Raw genomic sequence first — 26,202 nt, forward strand, 5'->3', positions numbered from 1 at the left:
TCATTAGCAATTAATTTTTGGCATCTAGCAGAAATGTGGAAGGAATGAGTCCCTAATTGAATAAAAAGTTGTTAGAAAAGCCAAAAAATGGCCCTTGGTTGATTCATCAGAAGAGTCTCATAAAAATATTCACCTTGTTTCCATTGTTTTGTTTTGTTTTTTCCTTTCTCTCCTGAATGTAGATGCCTAAAGGTACAGATGACACTTGGGCCCAAAAACTGTACAACACACATTTGAACAAATGTGCACTCTTTGAAAAGCCCCGTCTATCAAACAAAGCTTTCATCATCCAACATTTTGCTGACAAAGTAAGAAAGCTTTATTACCTTTTTTCTTTTTGAATATTTAAGTTCAAAGAAGGAAAAAAGTGATAGTCAAGAGATATTTTTATCTTTGCTGAAACTTGCATTCTTTATGGTCTTATAAGAGAAGTATTTTTCAGTGTCCTTTGTTGGTTTTCTCTTCCTTTAGCCTAAATAGAATTATATTATGAAATAAATATGAGTCTACAATCGTCTGTAATTCTGAAATCCAAGAAACTCTGAAAACTAAGAAGTCTTTTCATAATTCATTTTATGGCTAAACCTAATCTCTGACTTGAACTAACACAAGGTTGTGTATAGTCTTTATTTATCTCAGTTATGCTGGATATTTACATGCTTCAATGTAGAAATGTTAATGTGTTTAATTACAGGTGACTGCCTCAGACTGCTGATGTCTTTGAGGGGTTAGAATAGAGACTATGGGCTTGTGTCAGCCTCTGTGGCTGAGTTACTGGGTCCCTACTAACAGGGTATGCAGACTTGCTACTTCATGAATTCTGTGGTGTACTCAGAAAATCAGGAGCTATGAGATTTATATTTTTTTATATTTAAAGGAGACGTGGGTAGGCTATTGGGGGTAAACTTCCTGGAGTTTCCTTCAGGAATTGAGGACCTTCTGAGTCTCCTTAATCCTACCTGGAAACCTGGGAATGACATTAGGTCACCTAAGGGCTTTGTGTTATAGGCTGGGGAGCAGCTTGAGTGGTAGATGCCCTAAGTCACTGGAGTTTTGGAAGCAAGAAGTGCACTCTCAGGTAGTTCCACTTACCAGATCATACAGTATTTACCCAGGCACCACCTCAACCCTCTGTCAGACAGCTCTTTGTTCCTTCTGATCTCTCTTTAGCTTTAGTGTCTTCTCTCCCAAGAGAACTACCCTTCCTGGGTAGTGATGTGAGTCACAAGAAGATACGTTGGGTTGGCCACGGAGGAGCTCTCTTCTGCCAGCATGGGAGAAGAGAGTCAACTTCTTATGAGTCTGCTTCCCTATGAATTGGGAGGATCTTTCAGACCATAACTAATTAGCACTACCACTCTTCCCTAGGGCAAAACAGTATTTGAGGAGTTTTACTCTAGAGTTCATGTATTTCTTCCCAAGAATGGTACTGGTTTCGTAGAATAAAATTGATACCAATTTGCTGAGAGCCAGTTGGATCCTGAGCCTAATATGTATTTTTGTTGTTGATGATAATAATATCTGTTCAAAAAGTCTGTTAGTTAAGAACATTTTTGCATGCGTTTTCAGGTGGAATACCAGTGTGAAGGCTTTCTGGAAAAGAATAAAGACACTGTTTTTGAAGAACAAATTAAAGTTCTGAAATCAAGCAAGGTAACAGTGTATAGGCTTTCTCCAATCAGGATATATTCAATAAAGTGTTAATTACTTAAACATTAGCTTTTTAACAATAATGATTTTTCTAACAAAATTAGCTTTACTGTTAGTTTTTAATTTATCAGATACATAACAGTGTGTGTCAGGTCTTGTTTTAAATGCCTTATGAATGTTACTCATGTAATTTTTATAATGAGGTGATATTATCATTACATTTTACAGAAGAAGGAACTGAAGGACAGAGATTTCATAGCTAATAAGTTTTCAAGACAAAACATAGGCTGACTTGCTCAGAGTCTGCTCTTAACCACTCTGCAATATTTTGAGTTTTATGTGAAATTGTTATCTCCACAGGGGTTGTAGACTTTCTTGTGCCTTTGTGAAAAATGATGAGAGAAAACAGGTTTTTTGCTGCATCATTTAATCATTTAATTAATTAAGATTATTTTTTTTAATATTTTATTTTTCTATTCATGAAAGACAGAGAGAGAGAGGCAGAGACACAGGCAGAGGGAGAAGCAGGCTCCATGCAGAAAGCCTGATGTGGGACTCCATCCTGGGTCCCCAGGATCACACCCTGGGCTGAAGGCAGCGCTAAACTGCTGAGCCACCCCGGCTGCCCTAAGATTTATTTATTTTAGAGGGAAAGAGAGAGCATGAGACAGATAGTAGGGTAGAAGCAGAGGGAGTAGGAGACAAAGACTCCTTGATGAGTACGGAGCATGACATGGAGCTTGATCCCAGGACCCTGAGATCATGACTTGAGCTGAAAGTCCATTCGGTATCTAAGTCAGTTTCTTACTTACACTCATAAGCACTGGGCATTAATGCTTTATAGCTTATAGGAGGAATGATGTATAAAAGAAAAATCTCTCATAGTGCCAGTCCCTCAGCGTGCTGTATTCAGTTAGAGTATAAATCGTTTCTATTTATGAATAGTGATGGAAACCATAAAATTCTAATACTCTGCCTAGGCAATTTAGCTTAAATGGAACATTCTCAGGTTCTCATTCCCCAGACACTTGTAATCAGTCCTTTCTTCTGACTAACTTTTATGATGGCTAGTAGATCCTTAATTATCAGAAGGTAGCTATGTGTTCTGGGGAATCATTTGGAGTGATTGCAGTCTATGCAGCATTGTTACAGCTAAAGCTGGGAGATGGTGCATCATGATACACATAACTTGGGTTTGGGGTTCAAATCTATTAGGGACTCTTATTTTTTCTCTTGGAACACAGCTTGTAATACAAGATAGTGGTACTACATGTTTTCCTCTTTGCAGCTAAATAAACTAGGATATATGTATATTTTTTTTCTGTAAAAGGGATATATTCATTTGTGTAGAAGCAACCATTATTGGTATGTTTGTATAACAATTTGTTTTATACATCATGAGTTATTTCTTAAATTACCCTTATGATTAAATATACACATTATGAGCAAATGGAATTCTCTGATTTTGTTTTTTAATGAAAGAACTCTCCTAAGAAAGTTATTTCTGAAGTTATTAGACAAATAATTAGTAGTTGCAATTATAATTTGAAGAATTTTATGCAGAATGTGTCACTGTTGAAGATACATATGTTTCAAGATGTTCCTGTCAGTTAGTTTGAAGTCTCTTTCATTCCATAAAATCTCTCCTAACCATATTGACTAATACCATCCATCTACTTGTTAAATGCCAGATCTTTTAATAGTCTCTCATAGTGCTAACCTGGTATAACACAAAATTGATTGCAGAAATTATGCAATCAAGTTATCAATCCCTTGAAAACAAATATAAAAGGTTACATCCAGGACAAGAATAGGGCTTTTAATTGTTTTCCTTATAAATCTATGTTATTTTTCAAAAATTAATTCGTGATTATTTTTCAATCTTATAATATTGGAGAACTAGTCATGACACCCTTCTTGCTGAGATTTTTCAGTGAGTTTTTTTAGCTGGTGCTCACCATTTGTGTTAGTAGGTAGATGAATGAAGCATGATGATAAAGCATTTTACCTTACCTGAGGTAAGGTAATAAGATAAGACTTTCAATTAGTATTTTGCTCATAAAATAATTGTAGTTCAAGACCAGTAATATGTTTGTAGTGGACATTTCTGTAGATTAGGATTGCCAGTGTGAGTGGAGTAGTTTTTTTTTTTTTTTTTAAGATTTATTTATTTATTTATTCATGAGAGACACACAGAGAGAGAGAGAGGCAGAGACACAGGCAGAGAAAGAAGTAGGCTCCATGCAGGGAGCCCATTGTGGGACTCGATCCCGGGTCTCAGGATCACACTCTGGGCTGCAGGTGGTGCTAAACCGCTGTGCCACAGGGGCTGCTTGAGTGAAGTAGTTTTGATTTTGTTTTCCCCAAACATGGCTGTAGAATCACCAGATTTTTCCTCCTATGTTTTTGTAGCATTTGTGTCACCTTCCTCTCATATCTTTGTTTCCTAACACAGATAGATATTGATTACTTCTGGAATGAGACTCTGAAAGGGATTACTTAAGGAAGGGAAGTAGTATGGACTCCAGGTCTTCTGTGAAGGTTTACATTTGAGTTAATTTAGAGTGTAATTATCTTCTATTGTTTCTGACTCAGTTTAAGATGCTACCAGAATTATTTCAAGATGATGAGAAGGCCATCAGTCCAACATCAGCCACCTCATCAGGGCGCATGCCCCTTAGCCGCACTCCTGCAAAGCCCACCAAAGGCAGACCAGGCCAGACAGCCAAAGAACACAAGAAAACTGTGGGGCACCAGGTGAGTTGAAGGAGCTACCATGGCAGGGCTCCTTCTCCTCAGGGAAGCCCCAGGTCTTCCCTTCAGGCTCAGCTGAAGCCCCACATGGGGTCCTCAGGTGGGGAAAGGCTAGATAGAGCTTTTACTGTGAGGACATGTCATACCATCCCCTCCTGCTCCTCTCCACCTAGCTTTAGACCCATGACTCTGTGGAAGCCTTTCCCCAAATAATTTTCTTTGGCTCTTACTTCTTGTAGTGTATATCCTTCACAGACCACTGCTGCTTTCAGTTTGTCCTCTGGTTGTTCCCTCTGTGGGTTTGTACAGAGCGCCAGCTCCCTCGGTGCAGGAGCAGGGCCCTCTCTTGTTGATGTCCTCAGCTCTGTGGGGAGTAGGAAATCCTACATACAGGCATAGTACCTGAACAAGGCTGGGGGCTCTGGACAGGAAGCCAGTCAGCTTGCTTTCCTGTGTGGGGGACTGTGTGTCTAGGTGAAATAGGAAGCAGGGCCTTATAGAGATGCACAGCCTCCAGGCTGGAACCTGTGTCCCTGATGGTAGCCCCACTCTGGCTGCACTCTCCCACCCTCCTGCTCATTTCCTGTGCTCTTATAAGTTACCTGCTATATTTTTAGTATTTTGTAGCAGAATTCCTACTGTACACGATAAATGGACTTAACTTTCTTCAAGTAAGGTGATATTTTTAGTCAGAATTGTGCATTCACGATAGAAAGCTATGGGAGCCTGTGTTAAATAAAGGGGGGGAGTGAACTTTGATGTAAATGATGGACTTCAGGTAACTGATTTGTCAGACCATCCTAATGAATGTGCCACTCTGTTGGGGGTACTGATAATGGGGGAGGTGCTGCCTGTGTGGGGGCAGGGGGCACATGGAAAATCCCTCTTCAGTTAATTTTTCTGTGAACCTAAAATGTCTCTAAGAAAACAAGTTTATAAAAACGGAATGAGGGAAATGTGGTGGGAGGAGAACAAATGTATATTTAGTAGAATAAGCATACAAATGGCTGAGTTTAAGCAAATTTTAACCTAAAGCCCTACATTCTTATTTAGAACACCCCTGCTTCTGAGGTTGTGTCAGGTCATAGGGGGCAAAATCATCTCCAGTAGTGTCATTGGAAAACTTTAAGTTGTTATACGTCAACTTTGACAAAACCTTGATGGCTCCTTTTGTTTTGTTTTTCATGAAGTTCCGAAACTCCCTTCATCTGCTTATGGAGACCCTCAATGCCACTACCCCTCACTACGTGCGCTGCATTAAGCCTAATGACTTCAAGTTCCCTTTCACGTAAGCATTTCTCAACTACTGAATTAAAAAATGTCCAAGTTTCATAGGGATTCCCATACCAACAGAAGGAAAAAATATTTGGAAAAATCTTCATGTCTTGTAGAGGGAAATCACTAGTTAATAGATTTTTTTTTCTTTTTTCATTTTCTTTGGAGAATATGTAACAAATTAGTAGCTGACCTTTTGAAGATTTTAAAAGTGGAGGTCAACCAAGCATTCCTAGTTCTGCTTTCTATTTTGAATTTACTTTAATTCAAGGTCTCTGGGCTTTTGTTAATTTGGCCATTAGTTAAAACCAGAATCAGGTCGGGTAAGGCTGCTTTGGTGGAGGCTCAGTGTTCTCTCTGCTACTTTCCCACTGTTGAAACCATCAGAGCCTGTCTACTATTACCAAATGTCTTGTCCTAAATTGAATACCATGTGTGAGGGGGAAGTTTTTTTTATTCAAAATGGAAATTTTTCTCAAAATTTAAAAGTAATGCATGTGCATTGTAAAGACAGTTTTTGAAAAATATAAAATATCATAAAAATAATTTTAAAAAATTTATTATACCCTGAAAAATAACTGATATTTACTCACATAAATCCTTCTTAACCAACCAACATCTCTTCCTTCCCTGCTGTGTTTTTGTGTGTGTGTGTGTGTGTGTGTGTGTGAGAGAGAGAGAGAGAGAGAAAGAAAGAGAGAGAGAGACACTAATAAAAGGGAGGGGCTTATGCTGTAATTGCTGTTTTGTATCTGGTTTTAACTTAATAAACTTGGACGCTTTATATGTGAGTAAATAAAAATCCACATCATCATTTTAATGACTATATAGTATCTCACTGTATAGACATACATCATTTATTCAAATTATTCCCTAAATGATGACCATTTAGGTTATCCCAACTATGCTATGATAAATATATTTTGCCAAACATTCTGTATATTTGCCTGATTATCTTCTTAGGATAATACATTTCTAGAAGGGGAATTTGTGGGTCAGATGAGGCACATTTACCAAAGGTTGTAGCTCCCACTCCCACCCAGTAAGGTATAAGCGTTCATTTTCCTACGCTCTGCCAATCCCGCCCTCTGAGATTCTGCCTTAGGTGCAGGGCAGTTCTGAAAGACATACAGCCTCCTGATTGCCAAGAAGCTCTTTCTGGAGGAAATGGGAGACAGAAAGAGCTGCCACAGCCTGGGCCACTCTCCTGGATAACCCTAGGGGCTATTACCTTCCATCAGCCAACCCCATCACCTATGGCCAACAGAATACTTGAGAAGATAGCACAGCACAAGGCTCAGAGAGGGTGCTCAGGGCTTAACTGGGAGAGTACCAAGAGTGATCATTCAGCAAGGGGCAGGCCTCGCTATTTCTTTTCTTAGTGTCAGTATAATGTGAAGGTGCTATTTGTCTATCATTAAATAGACAAAGTATAAAAGATATAGTACAAAATAAAAATAATTTGTATTGGTGTGGACACTAAATGCTTTGTATGTGCACATGAAGTTGAATAGAACTTTTAGAAAACCAGTATTTAAAGAAAAATAATTGAATGAATTCAATTGAATTGAATAATTTTGAATGAATTTAAAGAAATTCAATTGAATAATTGAATTATTGAAAAATAATTGAATTCAAATAATTGAATTCAATTCAAATAATTGAATATTTAATTTAGAGCAATCTGCAGAGCTGGCTAGTCTTTATTCCAGGGAAGCTATATATGGTGAGGTAAAGATTAAGAGAACAACTTATCAGACCAAGCCATTTAATGAATATGGGCAAAGTAGTGAAGAATTTTGGTTTTTTAAAAATATGCCCAGTGGTATTTCTTATAGGTTTGTGGCATGAACTACAAATAATGTTTATGGCTTCGCTCTTTATTTTTACTGCTAATTATCTCTTCCCCACTGTCACACAGAGTTTTCCATTTTGATCTCCGCTCCAACTTTGGCATGTTTTCTATTTTATCCATTTGGCTCCTTACAAAAGAATTTTCTCTCTGGACCAAGGAGAGTAATTTGTGGCTCTAGCCAGGCTTCTTTATATATCACTGATGTCCATTTTCTTTGACATGTAGGTTTGACGAGAAGAGGGCAGTACAGCAGCTGAGAGCCTGCGGTGTCCTGGAGACCATCCGCATCAGTGCTGCGGGCTTCCCCTCACGGTCAGCTGGGCGGGTTTCAAATATGAGGGATCTTCTGGGAGAGATTTTTGCCCCTTCAAGTAAGCTGATGTGAGTTTCTTTATACAGGTGGACTTACCAAGAGTTTTTCAGCCGTTACCGTGTCCTAATGAAGCAAAAGGATGTGCTGAGTGACAGAAAGCAAACGTGCAAGAATGTGTTAGAGAAACTGATACTGGTAAGAAAGAGTCCCATTTACCTTTACCTGAACAGGTATTGGCCAAAGGCCTTGTGATTGTAATATTTGAAGCCCCTGGGAAATTCATATACTACTAATGCAGATTATTTTGCATACTATGTTAGAGGTGAAGGCATACTGTGCTTAGGATGTTAGGCCCCCTTGTGAGGAGGGTGGTCTACTGTTAGGAAACAGGAGGGTGAGGCCTGGACCCAGACCTCAGATACGCTTGTTTAGAGTTTGATCATTATCAATTAGAGGTCATCGTACTTACAGAAGATATCAGGCCAGATATACTGTGTGATTAAGAAAAAATAAGCCTTGCCCCAAGGTAACATAGTCTGTCTTGGAAATTCATGCATTTTAGAGATAAGTATAATATGCCTTAAGGTCTATTACACACAAAAGAAATCAGAGGAAGACAAAGCCATGTGTGCTATGGGAAGGAGGAATAATTTCAGGGAAGAAGTGTGTTTTGAGTCAGGCCTTAAAGAATTGGTAAGATGGTATAAAAGTAGAAAGACATTCTAATAGGGAGCAATGTGTGAAAAAAAAAGCATAGAGTTGGCTCAGAAAACAGTAAACTGTTTTGTTTTGTTTTGTTTGCAGTATAAGATTGGTATTTGGGACAGTAGGGATATGGTTAAAAAATGTAGGTTGGTGTTTGAAAAGTCATGCATCCCAAACTAGAGAGTTTTAAAATTTCAGAATGTATCACAGTCACCTGGATGGCTTGTTAAAATAGATTGCTGGAGGAAAAAAAAATAGATTGCTGGGTTCCATCCTGCAGAATTTTTTTTTTTTAATTTATTTATTCATGGGAGACACATAGAGAAAGGCAGAGACATAGGCAGAGGGAGAAGCAGGCTCCCTGCGGGGATCCTGATGAGGGACTCAATCCCAAAACCCAAGGATCATGGCCTAAGCCAAAGGCAGATGCTCAACCACTAGCCACCCAGGCACCCCCTTCCTGCAGAATTTTTAATTCTGTAGTTCTGGGATGGGCCCAATAATAAGGATTTCTAACAAGTTCCTAAGTGATGCTGATGCTCATCTGAAGACTCCATTTTGAGAACCAATGATATAGTTTATGAAGAGTTTAAGATGCATGAAAGATTTTTTTTTTAAAGATTTTATTTATTCATGAGAGACACAGAGAGAGAGACAGAGACAGAGACACAAGCAGAGGGAGAAACAGGCTCCATGCAGGGAGCCCAATGTGGGACTCGATCCTGGGTCTCCAGGATCACGCCCTGGGCCAAAGGTGGCAATAAACCGCTGAGCCACCTGAGCTGCCCCTCATGAAAGATTTTTTAAAAAATATTTTCACTTGTTTGACAATAGTTTGAACAGATTACCTCACTTTGAGGTAATTAGTCTTAATTACTGACTACTAATACTAACTAAATGTAATACCTCTTCTTTGGTAATAACATTTTTTGGTTTCTTGGGAAGAGCTAAGGCCACTTTCTTAGTAATGTGTAAAAAGAATCCTGCTTTTGGGTTTGGACCAATTCCTTTTTAACCTAGGTTCAGGTGGGAACAGAAAGCAGAATTGGACAGTGCTACACCCAGACCACGTCGTCACCCAGACCACACCAGGCCTGGTTCAGGGATGCGCAGGGTGGTTTGACAGAGGAGGCTGCATGGTAGAGGAGGGGTGGAGTGGGGAAACTGAGGCGGGGTGGAGTGGGGAAACTGAGGCAGGAGAGCAGGGTGGAGTGGGGAAACTGAAGCAGGTAGAGCAGGGGTGGAGTGGGGAAACTGAGGCAGGACAGGGAGAGAGGAGCCACCTTCTAGCTCAGCTTATGTCTTCAGCTAGACTTCCTTTGTAAACTTCATTGATTTAAATAAAAATAATTTTACATGATTTATGTATGTATGGAGATTTATGATTTTTCTGGTTCGTATACAAGATAGGAGATGCCTGTATACACTGAAAAGTGATTTTCTTTGTTTTCCCTTAGAATTTTAGATCATGGTAGTGATCATTATAAATAAATTCCACTCTTCTTTTGATATGAGCATGGTTAATAACCTGCATCCTTCTAGAGGAGGTACATAAGAATGTGATAGACCAAAAATAACATGCATGTTTATGTTGGACTCTGCTTGTAATCCAAAGGCAATGAGCAAGATAAGCGATTATGTTCCTATAAAAGGAGTTTTGAAATTTATAGAAGGATTTTAGATACATTTATAGGGATGTGTTTATTAAAAGCAACAGATAAAAGCAACAGATAACTGTTGCAAATTTAACTCCTGATGTGAACACCAAGTTTCTTGTTTAATTCTTACTTTGTGTGCGTGGCTTCTTGCCTTACTCTTCATGCTGGTGTTTTTTTGTCCCTTCAGCTTTTTCATGGAACATACAGCCTGATGTAATGCTTACAGCCTGAGTCAGTCAGAGGGAGTGTCAGCATCTCCATTTCCTTGAGATATTTAAAATGCAAACATGTAAACAATAACTGCCTATAACCCACAACCAAGTTTTTGGCCTCAGATAATAATTTCAGGTAGAATGATTCTGGAAAATAACTCTTAATTAAACTGCAGTTTTCCTTAAAATCCCTTCTATTTGCTCAACTTGCATAGGATTAAACAATCTGACTTTATTAGTTAATTGTGATGTAGTCTAAGTTTTAGTTAATAGAGTCATCCCTTTACTGATTCTGCTTGTAGACATTTTTTTCTCTTTTAGAAGTTCATTTATATGGTCATCATTTCTACTTCTGAGTATATAATTTCTTCCAAAACACAGGACAAGGACAAATACCAGTTTGGTAAGACAAAGATCTTTTTCCGTGCTGGTCAAGTGGCCTATCTAGAAAAACTGAGGGCAGATAAGCTGAGGGCTGCCTGCATCCGGATCCAGAAGACCATCCGAGGGTGGCTGCTGCGGAAGAAGTACCTGCGCATGCGGAAGGCGGCCATCACTGTGCAGAGATATGTGCGAGGCTACCAGGCCCGATGGTAGGTTTCTTGGTGGCCTGTCCAGCCTGACTCATGGCCCCAGAGCCCAAAGAGCTCATCTGGTTCATTATCCAACTGAGGAAGTTTTCAGTGGTCTTCCTATTTGAGAAGGCAACACCGTGCGTCTTCCTAGTTTCAAAGAATAACATTTACTCACAAGACAGTTAAATCGAAGGAAATTTCACTCACCCTTATGAATCATTTAGATTCATCTACCAAAAAATTACAAACTACTGCCTACTTGTGTCCTTGGTGTTTTTAACTTTTTGTACTTTTATGTGGGCTTGAAGAAATCTTCTGTAAATTAAAAACAGTCATGAATATGTGCTTGTTAATAATGATTCCATTGAAGAGTTTTCAGGAGCAATTAACTGAGAAGATCTAGAGGAGAATGATACCTAGTGTGATTACATATGAGGATGATTTTAATTTAGAACTGTCAGTAGAGATGAATTAATGATGAAGAACTTCTGCCCAAACAGGTAGATTATGGAGAAACATCACACATTAGCAATGGCTAGATGTAAGAAAGCTGGTGATAAGTAAATATGGGCTTACTGTGGATAGCCAGTCACTGATGTAAAGGAGACACAGCTGAGGTAATAAGCACTGTCCTAGAAAGAGAGAACTCTTCTGAGCTTCACTTTCTTTTTTGTAATATCAGGTAATATGGGACATCCTACTATTCAGGGAAGACTCAAATCAGATAATGAATGCAACAATATTTGGGGGAACTATGAATTGCTATATGAATATAAGTGATTTTACATGTGTAATATTAGAATTATAACAATGGAGGTACTACTTGTTATGCTGAAGATATTGGTGCTTTAAGTTTCTACAAAATGTACTCTTGGGTTTTTCTAATTACTGACAATGCATCACCCTTTTCTTTGGCCAGCTATGCTAAGTTCCTGCGCAGAACCAAGGCAGCAACGATTATTCAGAAGTACTGGCGCATGTATATAGTCCGCAGGAAATACAAGATCAGACGAATGGCCACTATTGTTCTCCAGTCTTATTTGCGAGGCTACTTAGCCAGAAATAGGTATCGCAAGGTGAGGCATTATTTCCAATTTTGTTTATTCATTCCATTAACATTAATCAAATTCAACATCTGAACAAAATACCACAGGAGTTCCTGTGGATGTAAGAACTGAATGGAGACAACCAATAACTAAAATATATTTTTAAGTATTAAATGCATATATTAACAGAATAGTAGAAAAAATTACCTTTCTCCCCTTATCTGTGTAATTTGAAAAAAAGTGACTATATTAATTTCCTGTGGCTGTTATAATAAATTACCAACAACTTGGTAGCTTAAAACAACAGAAATTTATGCTCTCAGAGTTCTGAGGCCAGATGTCTAAAATCAGGATCCCTGGTCCAAAATCAAGATGTCAGCAGGGCTGTACTCTCTCCAGAAGCTCCAGGAGAGAATCTGTCTCTTGCCTCTTCCAACTTTTGCCAGGCAGCTGCCAATACCCATGTGTTTGTGGCTACTTCACTCCAGCCTCTGCCCCCATCTCCATATCACCTTCTTCTCTGTGTGTCTAACATTGTTTCTTTTGTCTGTCTCTTATGAGAATGCTTGTGATGGATCTGAAGCCCACCCAGATAATCCATGATAATCCTCCTATTTCAAGATCCTTAATTTTTTTTAAAGATTTTTTATTTGGTGGGGAGAGAGAGAGAGTGCATGCACAAGCATGGGGAGGGGGAGAGACCAGCAGATTCTGCAGTCAACATGGAGCCAGAAAGCGAGGTTCAACCCCACAACCCTAAGATCACCACCTGAGCTGAAATAAGAATTGGAAGCTCACTGACTGAGCCACCCAGGTTCCCCAAGACCCTTAATTTAATCACATCTGCAAAGACCATTTTCCCAAATAAGATAATCTTTACAGATTCCAAGGATGAGGTTCTGATGTCTTTGGGGGCCTTTATTCAGCTGACTGTGATGAGTTTTGAATAGGTAGACTAATATGATAGATGGGTAGAAGATTGTACCAAGAATGAAACAACATTAGAAGAATTTAGCACAGTGAAAAGGAAATAAATTACATTAATGTGCTTAAAAGTTGTATTGACTAGAATATGATGCTCCAGAAATTTTTAAGTAATCTTTATATCTAGCAATAATCAAATGACTAGAAAATAGATTACCAGATTAATCTTGATCTGACCTCTGACAGTATATGATCTAATTGATGGAAGATTTTTTTTATAAAGATTTTATTTATTTATTTGACACAGAGAGATCATGGGTAGGTGGAGCAGCAGGCAGAGGAAGAGGGAGAAAGAAGCTCACTCCCCACTGAGCAGAGAGCCCGACATGGAGCTCAATCCTAAGACCCTGGGACCATGACCTAAGCCGAAGGCAGATGTTTAACTGACTGAGCCATCTAGGCGTTCCTTGATGGAAGATTTTAATCTCTCATTTTGGCAAGGTTTTGAGTCCTTTAGGGTATATTCTCAATAAGTCAGAAATACACTCTAGATCTTAGAGCTCAGTGGGCATCACCTTTAGAAGGAGCATCAGAGTGATTTGAGGGACATATCTCTGGTAACAAGCAGTGCTTGGGCGTGGCCAAGTCTCATTTATGTGTTTATTTTACTCTTATTTTGAAATAATTTTAGACAACAAAGAAATATGGACAGTTGATGCTTAAATGAGCATATTTTATAGCTATGTTTTGAAGAAAATTTGAAGACAGCTACTCCGGGTCTTTCTCTCTGCCACACCTTCTGGTGCTTTTTCTGTATAGGCATGAGCTTTCAGGGAGGGTAAAAGCCTTATTAAACTTGACCTTTTAGATACAACTAATTGGTTCCCCTCTTGTTTTCCTCAGGAATATTTGAACTGGGCTGGGAGGCCATCAGTTTAGCAGAGACAGACTCTGGCCAACTCAATCCCCACTGTGACTGGACATGTGGGGGTGGCAGGTAGAGACTAGCTCACATACAGGCCAGTAGCACCCCTGTCAGTTCTCCTTCAGCTGTGTCCAGTCCAAGCTTCCCCTTCATGGGATTTGGTGGTCTTAAAGGGAGAGCAGGTATTATTCACTTCTTTGACTCACTGATGGACTTGAGTTTGGGAGTGAAAGCTCTACTTATATACTGTTTCCATTTGACTGAAATTTCAGAAATGGATCAATGCTCAAAGTAACATGGAGAGAAGGAAATGGCATAGGAAACCTGGTATTAATAGCTTTGCCACTGTGTCCTGAGTTTTAAAGTTTGAAAGCCTTCAGTTTCCATCACGGATTCTTATCCATTTGGTCACTAGTCACCCAGATAAGACAAAGGGCTCCCTCAGGACTGTGACATTCAGGGGGAGCTCAGTATGCTGGTCTCACTGTAGCAGGATGCACGGTGACTGCACTGGGTGGAAGCTGAAGGCTGCTTTGGCATTAGGAGAACAGCTGAAAAGGGCAACCTTCAATTGCCAAACAGATGATTAAGGTCTCCTAAACACCTATGATTTTTTTTTTTTTTTGTATGTAAGACTTAGCCACTTATTTCTTAAATGTATTTTCTAGAATGTTACATTTTTTCTTTGTTAAATAGTCTAAAAACCAAAGTTGTTCTTTTAATGATTTTATTAAACTACTGTCTATTTGAATAGAGATTTTTACATGTAAAAAGTTTCATAAGAGGTACATTATGTCCATTTGTCATAATTGCTAATACTTAATCAAATGCATATATTTAAGTATCAGTTATACAAGAGTCATTTCATAAAATCATAGACTTGGAAGGATTTCAAGGTTTTACTAGTTTAATCTTTCTTAAAGTTCAAGAATTTTTTTTTAATTAGAGAATTTTTTATTTATCATTTCTGGAAATTGTTTATACCATCCCTACCTGATGTTCATTACTGACAAATTCATCTCATAAAGCAACATTTTTGCTATTAGTTGTTTGTAAGTTTAGGAGAATATCTTTTTTTTTTTTTTTTTTTTTTTTAGAAAATACAATATAAAATCAAAATTAAGATTAGTTCACTTAATCTTTTATTTTTCTTTTATTTTTTAATTATTTTTTAAAGATTTTATTTATTTATTTTAAAGATTTTATTTATTTATTCATAGAGACAGAGAGAGAGGCAGAGACACAGGCAGAGGAAGAAGCAGGCTCCATGCAGAGAGCCTGACGTGGGACTCGATCCAGGGTCTCCAGGATCATGCCCTGGGCTGCAGGCGGCACTAAACCACTGCACCACCGGGGCTGCCCTTATTTTTCTTTTAAAGCTCCATCCCTACCACCTTTGATTTCATAAGTGGATTCCTGCTACATTTGAAATAGCAATGGGAAATCCTTAAAAATAATGTTCCTCAAATATGGCAAACAAGAGTGTCATTTTTTTGTTTCTTAGAGGAAGAGTCAGTAAATTAGTAGTAGACATTGCAGTATCCCTAGTGTTGGCTTCTGTAGTCAGCTTACTACTCATACCTCATATCTTCAAGCATACACCCAATGAACAGTGATATGGTATCAGGAGTAAGGGTGGTGGGTCAGTCTTTTATTTTAATACCACACAGTTCTGTTCATTTTACAGGGGATCATCTGTTGCTAACAAAAATCATACACCAATAAGATACCTAATGTTTTTTTTTCCTTCTTTTTAGAATTGTTCTCCTTTTAGTATTCTAGTGCCTTTAATTTAGACAGCTTCTATGTATATACTCTGCTTATCATCATATGTAAACATATAACATGAGTATGGTTCTCAAATCACATTTTAAATTCTACTATTCAAATCGCCTTTTAAAATAATTTTGTGGGGGATCCCTGGGTGGCTCAGCGGTTTGGCGCCTGCCTTTGGCCCAGGGCGAGATCCTGGAGTCCCGGGATCAAGTCCCACATCAGGATCCAGGCATGGAGCCTGCTTCTCCCTCTGCCTGAGTCTCTGCCTGCCTCTCTCTCTCTCTCTCATAAATAAATAAATTAAATAAATAAATAAATCTTTAAAAAGTAAAATAAAATAATTTTGTGCCTGCATAAGTTTGTGATATGTAAAATCCATATAGTGTATTGTTGGTTCAATTTTTGTATCTTTCCACCTAGGCAGCTTATGGATTCTCCTCCTCATATGTGGGTTGATAATGTTGAACCTTCAGTCTAGTCCAGGGTCTGACATTACCTGTACTTATCCTTCTCTGCAGATGCTCCGTGAGCACAAAGCAGTTATCATTCAGAAGTGGGTCCGGGGCTGGCTGGCTCGCACCCGCTACAAGAGAAGCATGCATGCCATCATCTACCTGCAGTGCTGCTTCCGGCGGATGATGGCCAAGCGTGAGTTGAAGAAACTCAAGATTGAAGCTCGCTCTGTTGAGCGCTATAAGAAGCTCCATATCGGCATGGAGAACAAGATTATGCAGCTGCAGCGCAAAGTTGATGAGCAGGTGTGTTTTATTCAAAAGCCCTGAGGGATCCCTGGGTGGCGCAGCGGTTTGGCACCTGCCTTTGGCTCAGGGCGCGATCCTGGAGACCCGGGATCGAATCCCACGTCGGGCTCCCGGTGCATGGAGCCTGCTTCTCCTTCTGCCTGTGTCTCTGCCTCTCTCTCTCTCTCTCTCTCTCTGTGACTATCATAAATAAATAAAAAAATAAAATAAAATAAAAAAAAATCCTAAATAATTCTAAATTAAAAAAAAAAACAAAAGCCCTGAGAGTGGGGCATGCCTAAAGAACTCCACTGGGATTAATTTCAGCAGTGTTTCCCCTTGGCTTTACTTTTCAATCATAGCAAAAAAGTAAAATAATAATGACACTAATGTCATTATGGAAATAGTGACAAGCTCATAGGTAAGGTTATACTTGCAAGGACTAAGGGAGGAAATTATTCTGAGAATACAACCAGATTTATTAGCACTCCAAGTTATTTATGACCAAGAGTCGTATTGTACTTTATACTTTATAAATCTCTTTCATCATCATTACTCATTTGCATAAAGTATAATTTTTTTTACATATAAGTTGTTTAACATTGAGATATGGTAAAAGAGGCAGGAAGATGTCCGTGCTTCTGAGAAGCAGATAGTCTATTTGCAGGGCTAGTTTTATTTCCTAGAGATAGTTACTAAGTAATATTTTAGCACAGGAAAATGATATAATGCTAATTAACGATACATAAACACTGAGGAGGGGAAAACATAATAAAGCAGGACTCATCAGGAAGAGGGAGGAGTGGGAGGAATTTTGAGGTAATAAAGAGTTTTGTAAGTAACTTGTGATTTTGAGGCCATTGTATCATTTTTATGAATCACCTGACTAGCATATGGCTTTTGGTAGAACACTGATTTATTTTCAAAAGCAAGTGTAGATCTATTTCTGGTTTAGGAATCAGGAAATTAAGAATTTACTGTGGTAACTCACCTTGTGACCATGAGAGAATCATATCCATGTTGCTCATGATATAAAACAGAATTAATTCTCCCTGTTTCCTTTTTGTATCATTATGAAGGTATTGATTATAAAGGTTGTGGTTAGTATTTTGGTCAGATACTACAGCAGTGCTATGATGATATAGCATGAATATGATGAATAAATACAGTTTTCTCAAAATGCATTTGATATATATATTTACCTATTGTTACTTATGCGTGTGTTTAAAAGAACAAAGACTACAAATGCCTCATGGAGAAACTGACTACTCTGGAAGGAATATATAACTCAGAGACTGAGAAACTGCGAAGTGACTTAGAGCGTCTTCAACTAAGTGAGGAGGAGGCTAAGGTTGCTACTGGACGGGTCCTCAGTCTGCAGGAAGAAATCGCCAAACTCCGGAAAGACCTGGAACAAACTCAGTCAGAGAAAAAATCTATTGAGGAACGTGCAGATAAATACAAACAGGAAACTGAGCAGGTAGGAGCTCTTTTTTATAACCCCATCTACTCCTTTCACAGAGGAAATGTGCTGTCATCATGACCTGGCCCATGTGGCTCAAGGTTGGTTTCAATCAAAGGTAAAATACAAATGTCAGTTTGTTTACTGTTCATTTTTAGTGTTTTCCAAGCATTTCTCCCACATGATGGATGAGTAGTTCTTTTAGTAGAACCTTTGACTCTAGTAAGAACAGAGGCAAAGCAGTATTGTGAGAATTCATGACCAAGTACCTACTCTGTCCTCTTTTCCTTTAAATACATAGTTCTGGATGAGTAGACTTCTTGTTCATCAAAAGAGTTAACGAGTAAGAAGTCAGTCAAGCAATGAAATGTCACTAGCTGATAGTACAGTACAGATCTTTATGGAAATCTGCAGTAAGGCTGTGTAAGAAGTCCAAGTGGGAGAAATCCAAATGTCGAAACACTAATTGTACCAAGAGCTGCTATTCAGATAGAACAACAACAATGCTTATAGATTGGTGATTTTATATTACAAATTTATATCAAAGTTTACATCAAAACTTTATTAAGTACAGAAAACATTAAGGTTCTTAAGCACCAATGCAATGTGTTATTTAGCAAAATAAAAGTACCTCAACATAAAGCTTACTTGAAAAAAGTGATAGATTTTCATAAATTCTACTAGTATTACCACCTTCAAATGAAAATAGAGATGACTATTGGCTGTAGCTACTGGCAAGGCTTCCAATTTCCTATACTTTATCTGTACTGACTTCTAAATATATATATATATCTTAATATATATATATATATTAAGATTTTATTTATTTAAGAGAGTGCAACCGTAGGGTGAGGGGCAGAGGGAGAGAGAGAGAGAGGGAGAAGGCTGAGCGTGGAGCTTGATGCGGGGCTCAGTCTCACAACCTTGAGATCACGACCTGAGCCCAAACTGAGTTGGACTCTTAACCAGCCATACCACCAAGGCTCCCCTGTACTGGTTTCTGAATATTAACACAGCGTATGTAGTGAGAACCTCAGAAGGCACTTAGGTGCAATTCAGATGGGATAGGGTAGATAATAAAATTGCAATTTTCCCATGGTGTTCAGGGTCTTAATAATTCTTCCTGTATCTCTAGCAGATCTGGGCTCCATATACAGAGATAGCAATGGCATTAATATGTTATTTTGACATAGTAAGCTTATTCATCAGAATTCAAATAGGTATTCAGAGGGATACTCTTGAGGTTTAAGAACTTTTTTTTTCATTTCTTGAGTCTACAGAAGCTCTTCACAGATTCTTGAAGAGGAATCTGAAGTATTTAAGAGTATTTAAGCTTGATAGGAGTATTCTCTTCTCAGGCACCTGGGTGGCTCAATCAGTTAAGTGTCTGCTATCGGCTCAGGTTATGATCCCAGGGGCTCCTTGGGATGGAGTCCCACGTCAGGCTCCCTGCTCAGAGAGGAGCTTGCTTCTCCCTCTCCCTCTGCTATTCCATCCTGCTTGTGCGCTCTGGTGTGTTCTGTCTCTCTCTCTCTCTCTCTCTCTCTCTCTCTCTCTCAAATAAATAAAATCTTTAAAAAGAAGAAAAGGAATATTCTCTTTTCTTATTCAAAGTCAAGTTGATACCTTTCTAGTCTGAAAGAATGGCACACTTGAAGAGATTCAGATTTTTCCTTTCTCTTTTATTTGATTATCTTCTGCTTTTCCCAGAGGCAGCTATAGGTACCACCATTAATTCTCTTGAGTGGAGTATAGTAATTGGGAAGAATGAAAAAAATTTCACTGTGACAGCCAGCTTTATGGTCAGGAAAGCTACATTCCCAATCATTCTGATCAAGGAGCATAGAAGATACTCTAGAACTCTTCTTTGTAACCAGGAGTGTGTATCTGAATCTACTGAAGAGTTTTTAAAAAGATAGCTGCCCAGGCTTTAGAAGTATGGGGGAGGCACGTGTGTTTTGTAAAAGCACTACAGTTTATTGGCTGCACACCCCTGACAAAGAGTAGTTTCTCTCAAGAGCATGTCAGGAGTTCCGCCCTTTCTAGTGAGAGCAGCTGTTAAGGCCATTTCAGTATGGAGGGAAGAGACTGGGCCATCAGAAAGAATACCTTCTGGACCGACTTCTGCTGTGGCACAGTGTTACCATCTAATTTCCTGGTCTTTAGGGGTCCTTAGTCACAGAGCTCCCTTTCTCTATCTCTGAACTCTTGATAACCTTCTCTTTATTATTAAAGCTATTGCATTAACATGTGACCCTTGATCTTGGGGTCATAGTTTGAACATGATGTTGGGCATAGAGCTTACCTTAAAAAGGAAGGACGGAGGGAAGGAAAACAAGCTATCACTCTAAGAGTTCCTTGAATTTATGCTTAGAGAAAGGAATTCAGATTTCAGTCATCACAAGCACACATTTATTTCATAGGTGAACTGAGTAAGCCATAAACTTTGCGGAGTTAACCTTTGGTTTTGAGTTCCTCATCCAACTGGGAACTAGAAAGTGAAAGGGCGAAATGTTTTGTTTGCATGTGTATGTGTGTGATTTGGGGGGCAAAATACACATATACATAACATAAAATTTACTACCTGAACCATTTTTAAGTGTACAGTTTTGTGGCATTAAGTACTTTCACACTGTTGTAAGGCCAGTGCTTAGACATGGACTAAGAGGACTAGTTTATAACATTCTAAAACTCTTAAGAGGAGATAAAAGGGCAGTTTTCTTTCTCAAGACAGGTAGCAGGGAGCTTCAGAAGGAATTCAGTGAATTCCAGAACCAAATTGCCTTTCACATCTTTCTTAACCTCCTTAATCTCTCTTAATACCTGAATCATGAGTACCCATAAGCTTTTGTGTTAGGCTGTTGAGGTGAGAAGGCATTTTCATTCCTTCAAGAGCAAACACTTACTAGGTGCCAGGCAATTGCTAAATGCTCAACGTACAAAGTAAAACAACAGCAATTATCTCCATCTTCCAGAGATTTCTAGTTTCTGAGGGAAGTAAAAGTAAATTATTTATAAGGGTTATGATGAGACACATACAGGGTCCTGTAGGAGAGACACCTAATTGGAGAGAATTTCCAGGAAGACCCTCTGGAGGGGGCAATGTTTGAGCCAAGTTCAAAAACTGACTACATGGACCGAGGTAAAGAAATGAGGCACAGAGACATGGAGGTAGGGAGGGCCTGCGGTATGCTTTTTATATCCAGTACTGGGCGTCCCCTGTCTACTGCAGCCACCTGAGTGTATTGTTTTATTTGATAGCTGGTGTCAAATCTGAAGGAAGAAAACACTTTGCTGAAGCAGGAAAAAGAGGCTCTCAATCACCTTATTGTGGAGCAGGCTAAGGAGATGACAGGTAAGGCTCAGGTGGGCATAACCTACTGTACTCCAGCCAAATGCAGACCAAGGTTTTATAAGTTACAACTTTGCTTAGAGCTGAAATATTTTAAAAAGTTGACATTGTCATCAGTAAATTTATGAAGTTCCAAGAGGCAAGCACTGGAAATATTTTGGTTGATTTAGTTGATGAACTTGTCATCTGGTCTTTCTTTGTACAAATGTGAATTCATGTGTAGTCAGAATCCTATGTAATTTTTTAAAAATTAATTTGTTCTTTATGTGTGATATATTAGTTATAGCTTATAGGATTCTATTGAACTAGGAAGAAATTGTGAGCTAATATATATATATGTCTATGTGTATTTATTTTTTGCTAAAAAAAATGGTTATTATTCTTTCAAGATCAGTAACTCTTTTCCACCCCCCAAAAAAGCAACTCTAATTTTTTATTTATTTATTTATTTATTTATTTATTTATTTATTTATTTATGATAGTCACAGAGAGAGAGAGAGGCAGAGACACAGGCGGAGGGAGAAGCAGGCTCCATGCACCAGGAGCCTGATGTGGGATTCGATCCCGGGTCTCCAGGATCGCGCCCTGGGCCAAAGGCAGGCGCCAAACCGCTGCGCCACCCAGGGATCCCTCTAATTTTTTTAATAGAGAACTAACTAGATGTAGATATTTATTCTATTTGCTAGTTGTGAGATAGATAAGGATGATGATAATTAACAAGGAGTCCACATATATATAAATGTGGGCTAAATGATACAAAGATCAAAGCTATAGTAATTGGTGGTAAAGACAGAGAGAAAGGGATGGGTTGGAGTGAGGATATATTTTATGAAAAAGAAAATCACCAGAATATTATCCTTTTTGATGTGGTATTCAGAAAAGGAATAATAATCTCCTAATGTTTTGAGATGAGGTATTACAACAATAATGGTGTGTTATTACTGATGAGGAAACTGAGGGGGGGAAGTACCTGTTTATGAGTAAAATAAATGAGATCAGTTGTTACAGTGTTAAATTTTTTTTTAAAGATTTTATTTATTTATTCATGATAGTCACAGAGAGAGAGAAAGAGGCAGAGACATAGGCAGAGGGAGAAGCAGGCTCCATGCAGGGAGCTCGACATGGGATTCGATCCTGGGTCTCCAGGATCGCACCCTGGGCCAAAGGCAGGTGCTAAACTGCTGCGCCACCCAGGGACCCCTAGTGTTAAATTTTGAATGTCAGGTAGGGCCTCCAAGTAGAGATGTCCTGAAAACAAATTGAGATTAAAGATGAGAGACAGAAAGAAATAGGCCTTTGGGTATCCATTGAAGCTATGATGGTAAGAGAGCCCTCTGTGTTTTTGCCTCCCACTACCTTCTCCCTCCCAATTATAGGGAATAATGTAAAGGAAAGAGAAGAAATCTGGAATTAAGCCTTATGGGATGACCACAGTAAGGGATAAGGTGGAGAAAAGAAACTAGAAAAAAAATTGATATTAAAAACAGTCATTGACACATGGAAAGGAGGCTGCTAGGATGCAGAATGTGATGAGAAGATCCAGAATGAGGAGAATACTTGAAATTGGATCACAAGAACAAAGAGCTAACATTGGATTTGCCTAGGGAATATTTCTTGGTAGCTTTATGCAGCTTCTGCAAATTGGTGAGAATAAAAGGCAATTTATAGAATGTTAGAGGAGAAGAAATTCATTCATTCATTTACACATTTTTGAAGCCCTACATTAGGGAAGCACTGTGGTGGGCACCAGGGAAGCAGTTGTGACAAGATACTGGCTGCCCACACCCTTATGGAGCGGACAGGGAAAGAAATGGTGAAGCAGGCGAAACAGGCAGGGCAGCTAATATTTAGCTCCAAAACATGAGAATAAAATGAGCCTTATCAATATTAGGAAGCTTAACATTTATAAATGTGACTGATTGGCTCATTTAGGTAAAACATACAGCTGAGATCTGAGGCTGTTTGCTTTGCTTTATCTGTAGTCAGGGGCTCATCTTGTCTCCAGATGACATCTCAGGCAAATGCAAGCTGCTGGCAACAGAGACAGCAGAATGGGATGGTAAATGGGTGCCCCCAGCAGCACACAAGAGAAGTAGTGACACAAATGACCAGGCATGGGGGCTTTATCTGGTTTGAAATGGGGGAGTGATTGGAGAGGGGGTGATTCGACATGGTAGAAAAATTGTAAGATCTCAGCCTGGGCATGGAGCAGAGAGTTGACATAGAACATAGGACAACTGGTTTCACTGGGAAGTCGCCACCCTCAGAGATGTGAGGAGTATCTCTGACTTTTTGACAGAGTATACTAATTTGGACAAAAGAGTTTTATAAGAGCCTGAAATGTAGTGAAATAAAAAATACTAAACAATGAGTAGTGGAGCTTTATCAAGGATGTGCTGTAAACAGTGAATGAGCTAATGGCACTAAATCCATAGTACATGGAAGACCTCAGTAGAGATTGTTATTAACAAACTATTATATTTTCTTGTCATGATATTTTCTTCCTCTACATTCTCTTTGTAGTTCATGGTGCTAAAAGTAAAACCCTTTGCAGAGAAACTGGAAGTCAGCATACATGTTTGTACTCTTGAGTTCTGTAGAGCCATCTTTGTTATGCTTTTCCCTTTTGTTTTCTTTCAGAGACTATGGAGAAGAAGTTAGTGGAAGAAACAAAACAACTGGAACTCGATCTTAATGATGAAAGACTGAGGTATCAGAACCTTCTGAATGAGTTTAGTCGCTTAGAAGAACGATATGATGACCTTAAAGAAGAGATGACTCTGATGGTGGTGAGTCAAACATTTGCTTTTTTTTTTTTTTTAAATGAAAACATTTAAGCACATACAAAAGCAAATAGTGGAATGAATCCCCATGTATTTCATGTACTCATTACCCAATTCTAAAATGGTCAACACATTTCTTTTTCTTTCTTTCTTTCTTTTTTTTTTTTTGGTTTCAGATGTATTATTTAATAATTTATCAGTTCTGTATAAAACCCAGTGGTCATCACATCACAGACTCCACCCAAAATTGCTAGAATTCATACAGGAATTCAGCAGTGTGCCAGGATATAAAATCAATGCACAGAAATCAGTTGCATTTCTATACACTTAAAATGGTCAACACATTTCTACCCCTACCCTATTCCTCCTACCTACCTCATCCAATGGATTGACTTGTTGTAAAGCAAATCCCATGAATGATATGACTTTACTCATGAATACTTAGTAAAGTCAAACACTTTAAAGACTTTGTCTTACGTATTGAATGACTTCATGTAAAATTTACACAGAAAGCATATATTTATATAATTATTTCCTCTACTAGTTTTTATTATAATTTCAAAGTTATATTCCTACAAAAAGAAAATTCAGTTTCTATTTGTAATTAAATTATCTATTTCAAGAACTCTTGTTTATCTACCAGCTACCTTTTGTATTTTTTTTTTTTAACTTTTACTTTTTTTTTTTTTTTTTTTTTTTTTTTTTTTATGATAGCCACAGAGAGAGAAAGAGAGAGAGGCAGAGACATAGGCAGAGGGAGAAGCAGGCTTCATGCACTGGGAGCCTGATGTGGGATTCGATCCCGGGTCTCCAGGATCGCGCCCTGGGCCAAAGGCAGGCGCCAAACCGCTGCGCCACCCAGGGATCCCTACCTTTTGTATTTTTAATAGTTCTACATAGCCTCTCTGTTCTACTTAACCTACTGTCAGGAAACAAAGAGTTCTCTAGCTCTCTTGTTCCCTGTAAGTATCGGCCTTGAAGGTAACCTAATGGTACAGATGGCTAGAAATGCTCTGAAATACCTCTTATAAAAAACAAGATAATTTGATATCTGTAGCCTAGAATATTTGCTTCAACTTTTGCTTTTATCTTGATCCTTGGACAATGTTTTTTTAAAATGTGGCATTTAAAAAGTCAAAATAAAGGAGATTATGTAACACAAAAGAAATGAAATAAATTTGTCATCTGGAAGAGAGGAAACCTACTCTCAAAGAAGTTAAAAAGCTAATTTAAATGCCACAGTTGGACTGTTACTTCAAACCTTGTTACTCTATCCTGATTTATACGTGACAAAGTGAAATTAGAAGTAGGAGTAGGTCACCATCACTCTTACTGACAAACCAGAAAGACTTTCATTATGTCTTGTCTTCCTTGATCTCCCTGCTGCACTTGGCCTTGTTGAAATCTTTCCTCCCTCACATTCTCCCATTCTTAGCTTTTTCTAGAGTCCTTTTCCTCTGTCATTGAATATCATGTTCCCCAGAGTTCCATTCTTGGGTGTATTCTTCTTACCAGATAACCATGCCAACATTTTTGGTTAATCTATGCTTTGGTTATGGTTAGAGCTAAGCTTCATGTCCCATGAGGTATTCTAGAGTTACTTAGGATATTAGTAAGTGGCATTGGGCAAAGAAATGATTAGGGTCAAATAAATGTGGGAAGTACTAGTTGAAACAGAGAGAAACAGATTTTTTTCCTAAAGGATTTCTTGGATTCTTTAATACTGCATGCCTTGTAAAAAAACAAAACAAAACTGCATGCCTTATGAACCTCAGAAAATAAAACGAGAGAAATATGTCATGTATATGTCACTTTCTGAACATGCCCAGAAATCTCTGTGAGATTAATGTGTCTCCTCCTTAAAGAGGTAACCATGTCTAGAAAAGACCCTCCAACAGAACATGAAAGATTCCTAACTCTGGGAAATGAACTAGGGGTGGTGGAAGAGGAGGTGGGCGGGGGGTGAGGGTGACTGAGTGACGGGCACTGAGGTGGGCACTGACGGGATGAGCACTGGGTGTTATTCTATATGTTGGCAAATTGAACACCAATAAAAAATAAATTTATAAGAAAAGAAAAAAAGAAAAGACCCTCCAGTAATAATGGCCATCCTCCAGCAACTTAGCAGGGCTATTACTTCTTGTTGGGCAAGTCTCTGCCTGCTAGCCATTCTGTTCCTGCAGTGCTGTGGAAAAAG

The 26,202-nt window shown here is 38.6% G+C and overlaps 1 protein-coding gene across 8 annotated transcripts in view; it reads left to right on the forward strand.

Moving 5' to 3' along the window:
• Positions 1 to 26,202, forward strand: part of MYO5A (myosin VA) — a 198,999-nt gene that overhangs the window by 120,270 nt on the left and 52,527 nt on the right. For all 8 annotated transcript variants that reach the window (XM_041743414.1, XM_041743415.1, XM_041743416.1 and 5 more), the window contains 12 exons: positions 183 to 308; positions 1,570 to 1,653; positions 4,246 to 4,407; positions 5,595 to 5,692; positions 7,760 to 7,846; positions 7,934 to 8,042; positions 10,804 to 11,015; positions 11,917 to 12,073; positions 16,187 to 16,426; positions 17,640 to 17,888; positions 21,132 to 21,225; positions 23,863 to 24,011. In XM_041743414.1, coding sequence (XP_041599348.1) covers positions 183 to 308; positions 1,570 to 1,653; positions 4,246 to 4,407; positions 5,595 to 5,692; positions 7,760 to 7,846; positions 7,934 to 8,042; positions 10,804 to 11,015; positions 11,917 to 12,073; positions 16,187 to 16,426; positions 17,640 to 17,888; positions 21,132 to 21,225; positions 23,863 to 24,011 — 1,767 coding nt within the window. The remainder of the gene's footprint in view (positions 1 to 182; positions 309 to 1,569; positions 1,654 to 4,245; positions 4,408 to 5,594; positions 5,693 to 7,759; positions 7,847 to 7,933; positions 8,043 to 10,803; positions 11,016 to 11,916; positions 12,074 to 16,186; positions 16,427 to 17,639; positions 17,889 to 21,131; positions 21,226 to 23,862; positions 24,012 to 26,202) is intronic.

The sequence above is a fragment of the Vulpes lagopus genome, chromosome 2 (genome assembly GCF_018345385.1).
Source record: "Vulpes lagopus strain Blue_001 chromosome 2, ASM1834538v1, whole genome shotgun sequence".
Lineage (NCBI taxonomy): Eukaryota > Metazoa > Chordata > Mammalia > Carnivora > Canidae > Vulpes > Vulpes lagopus.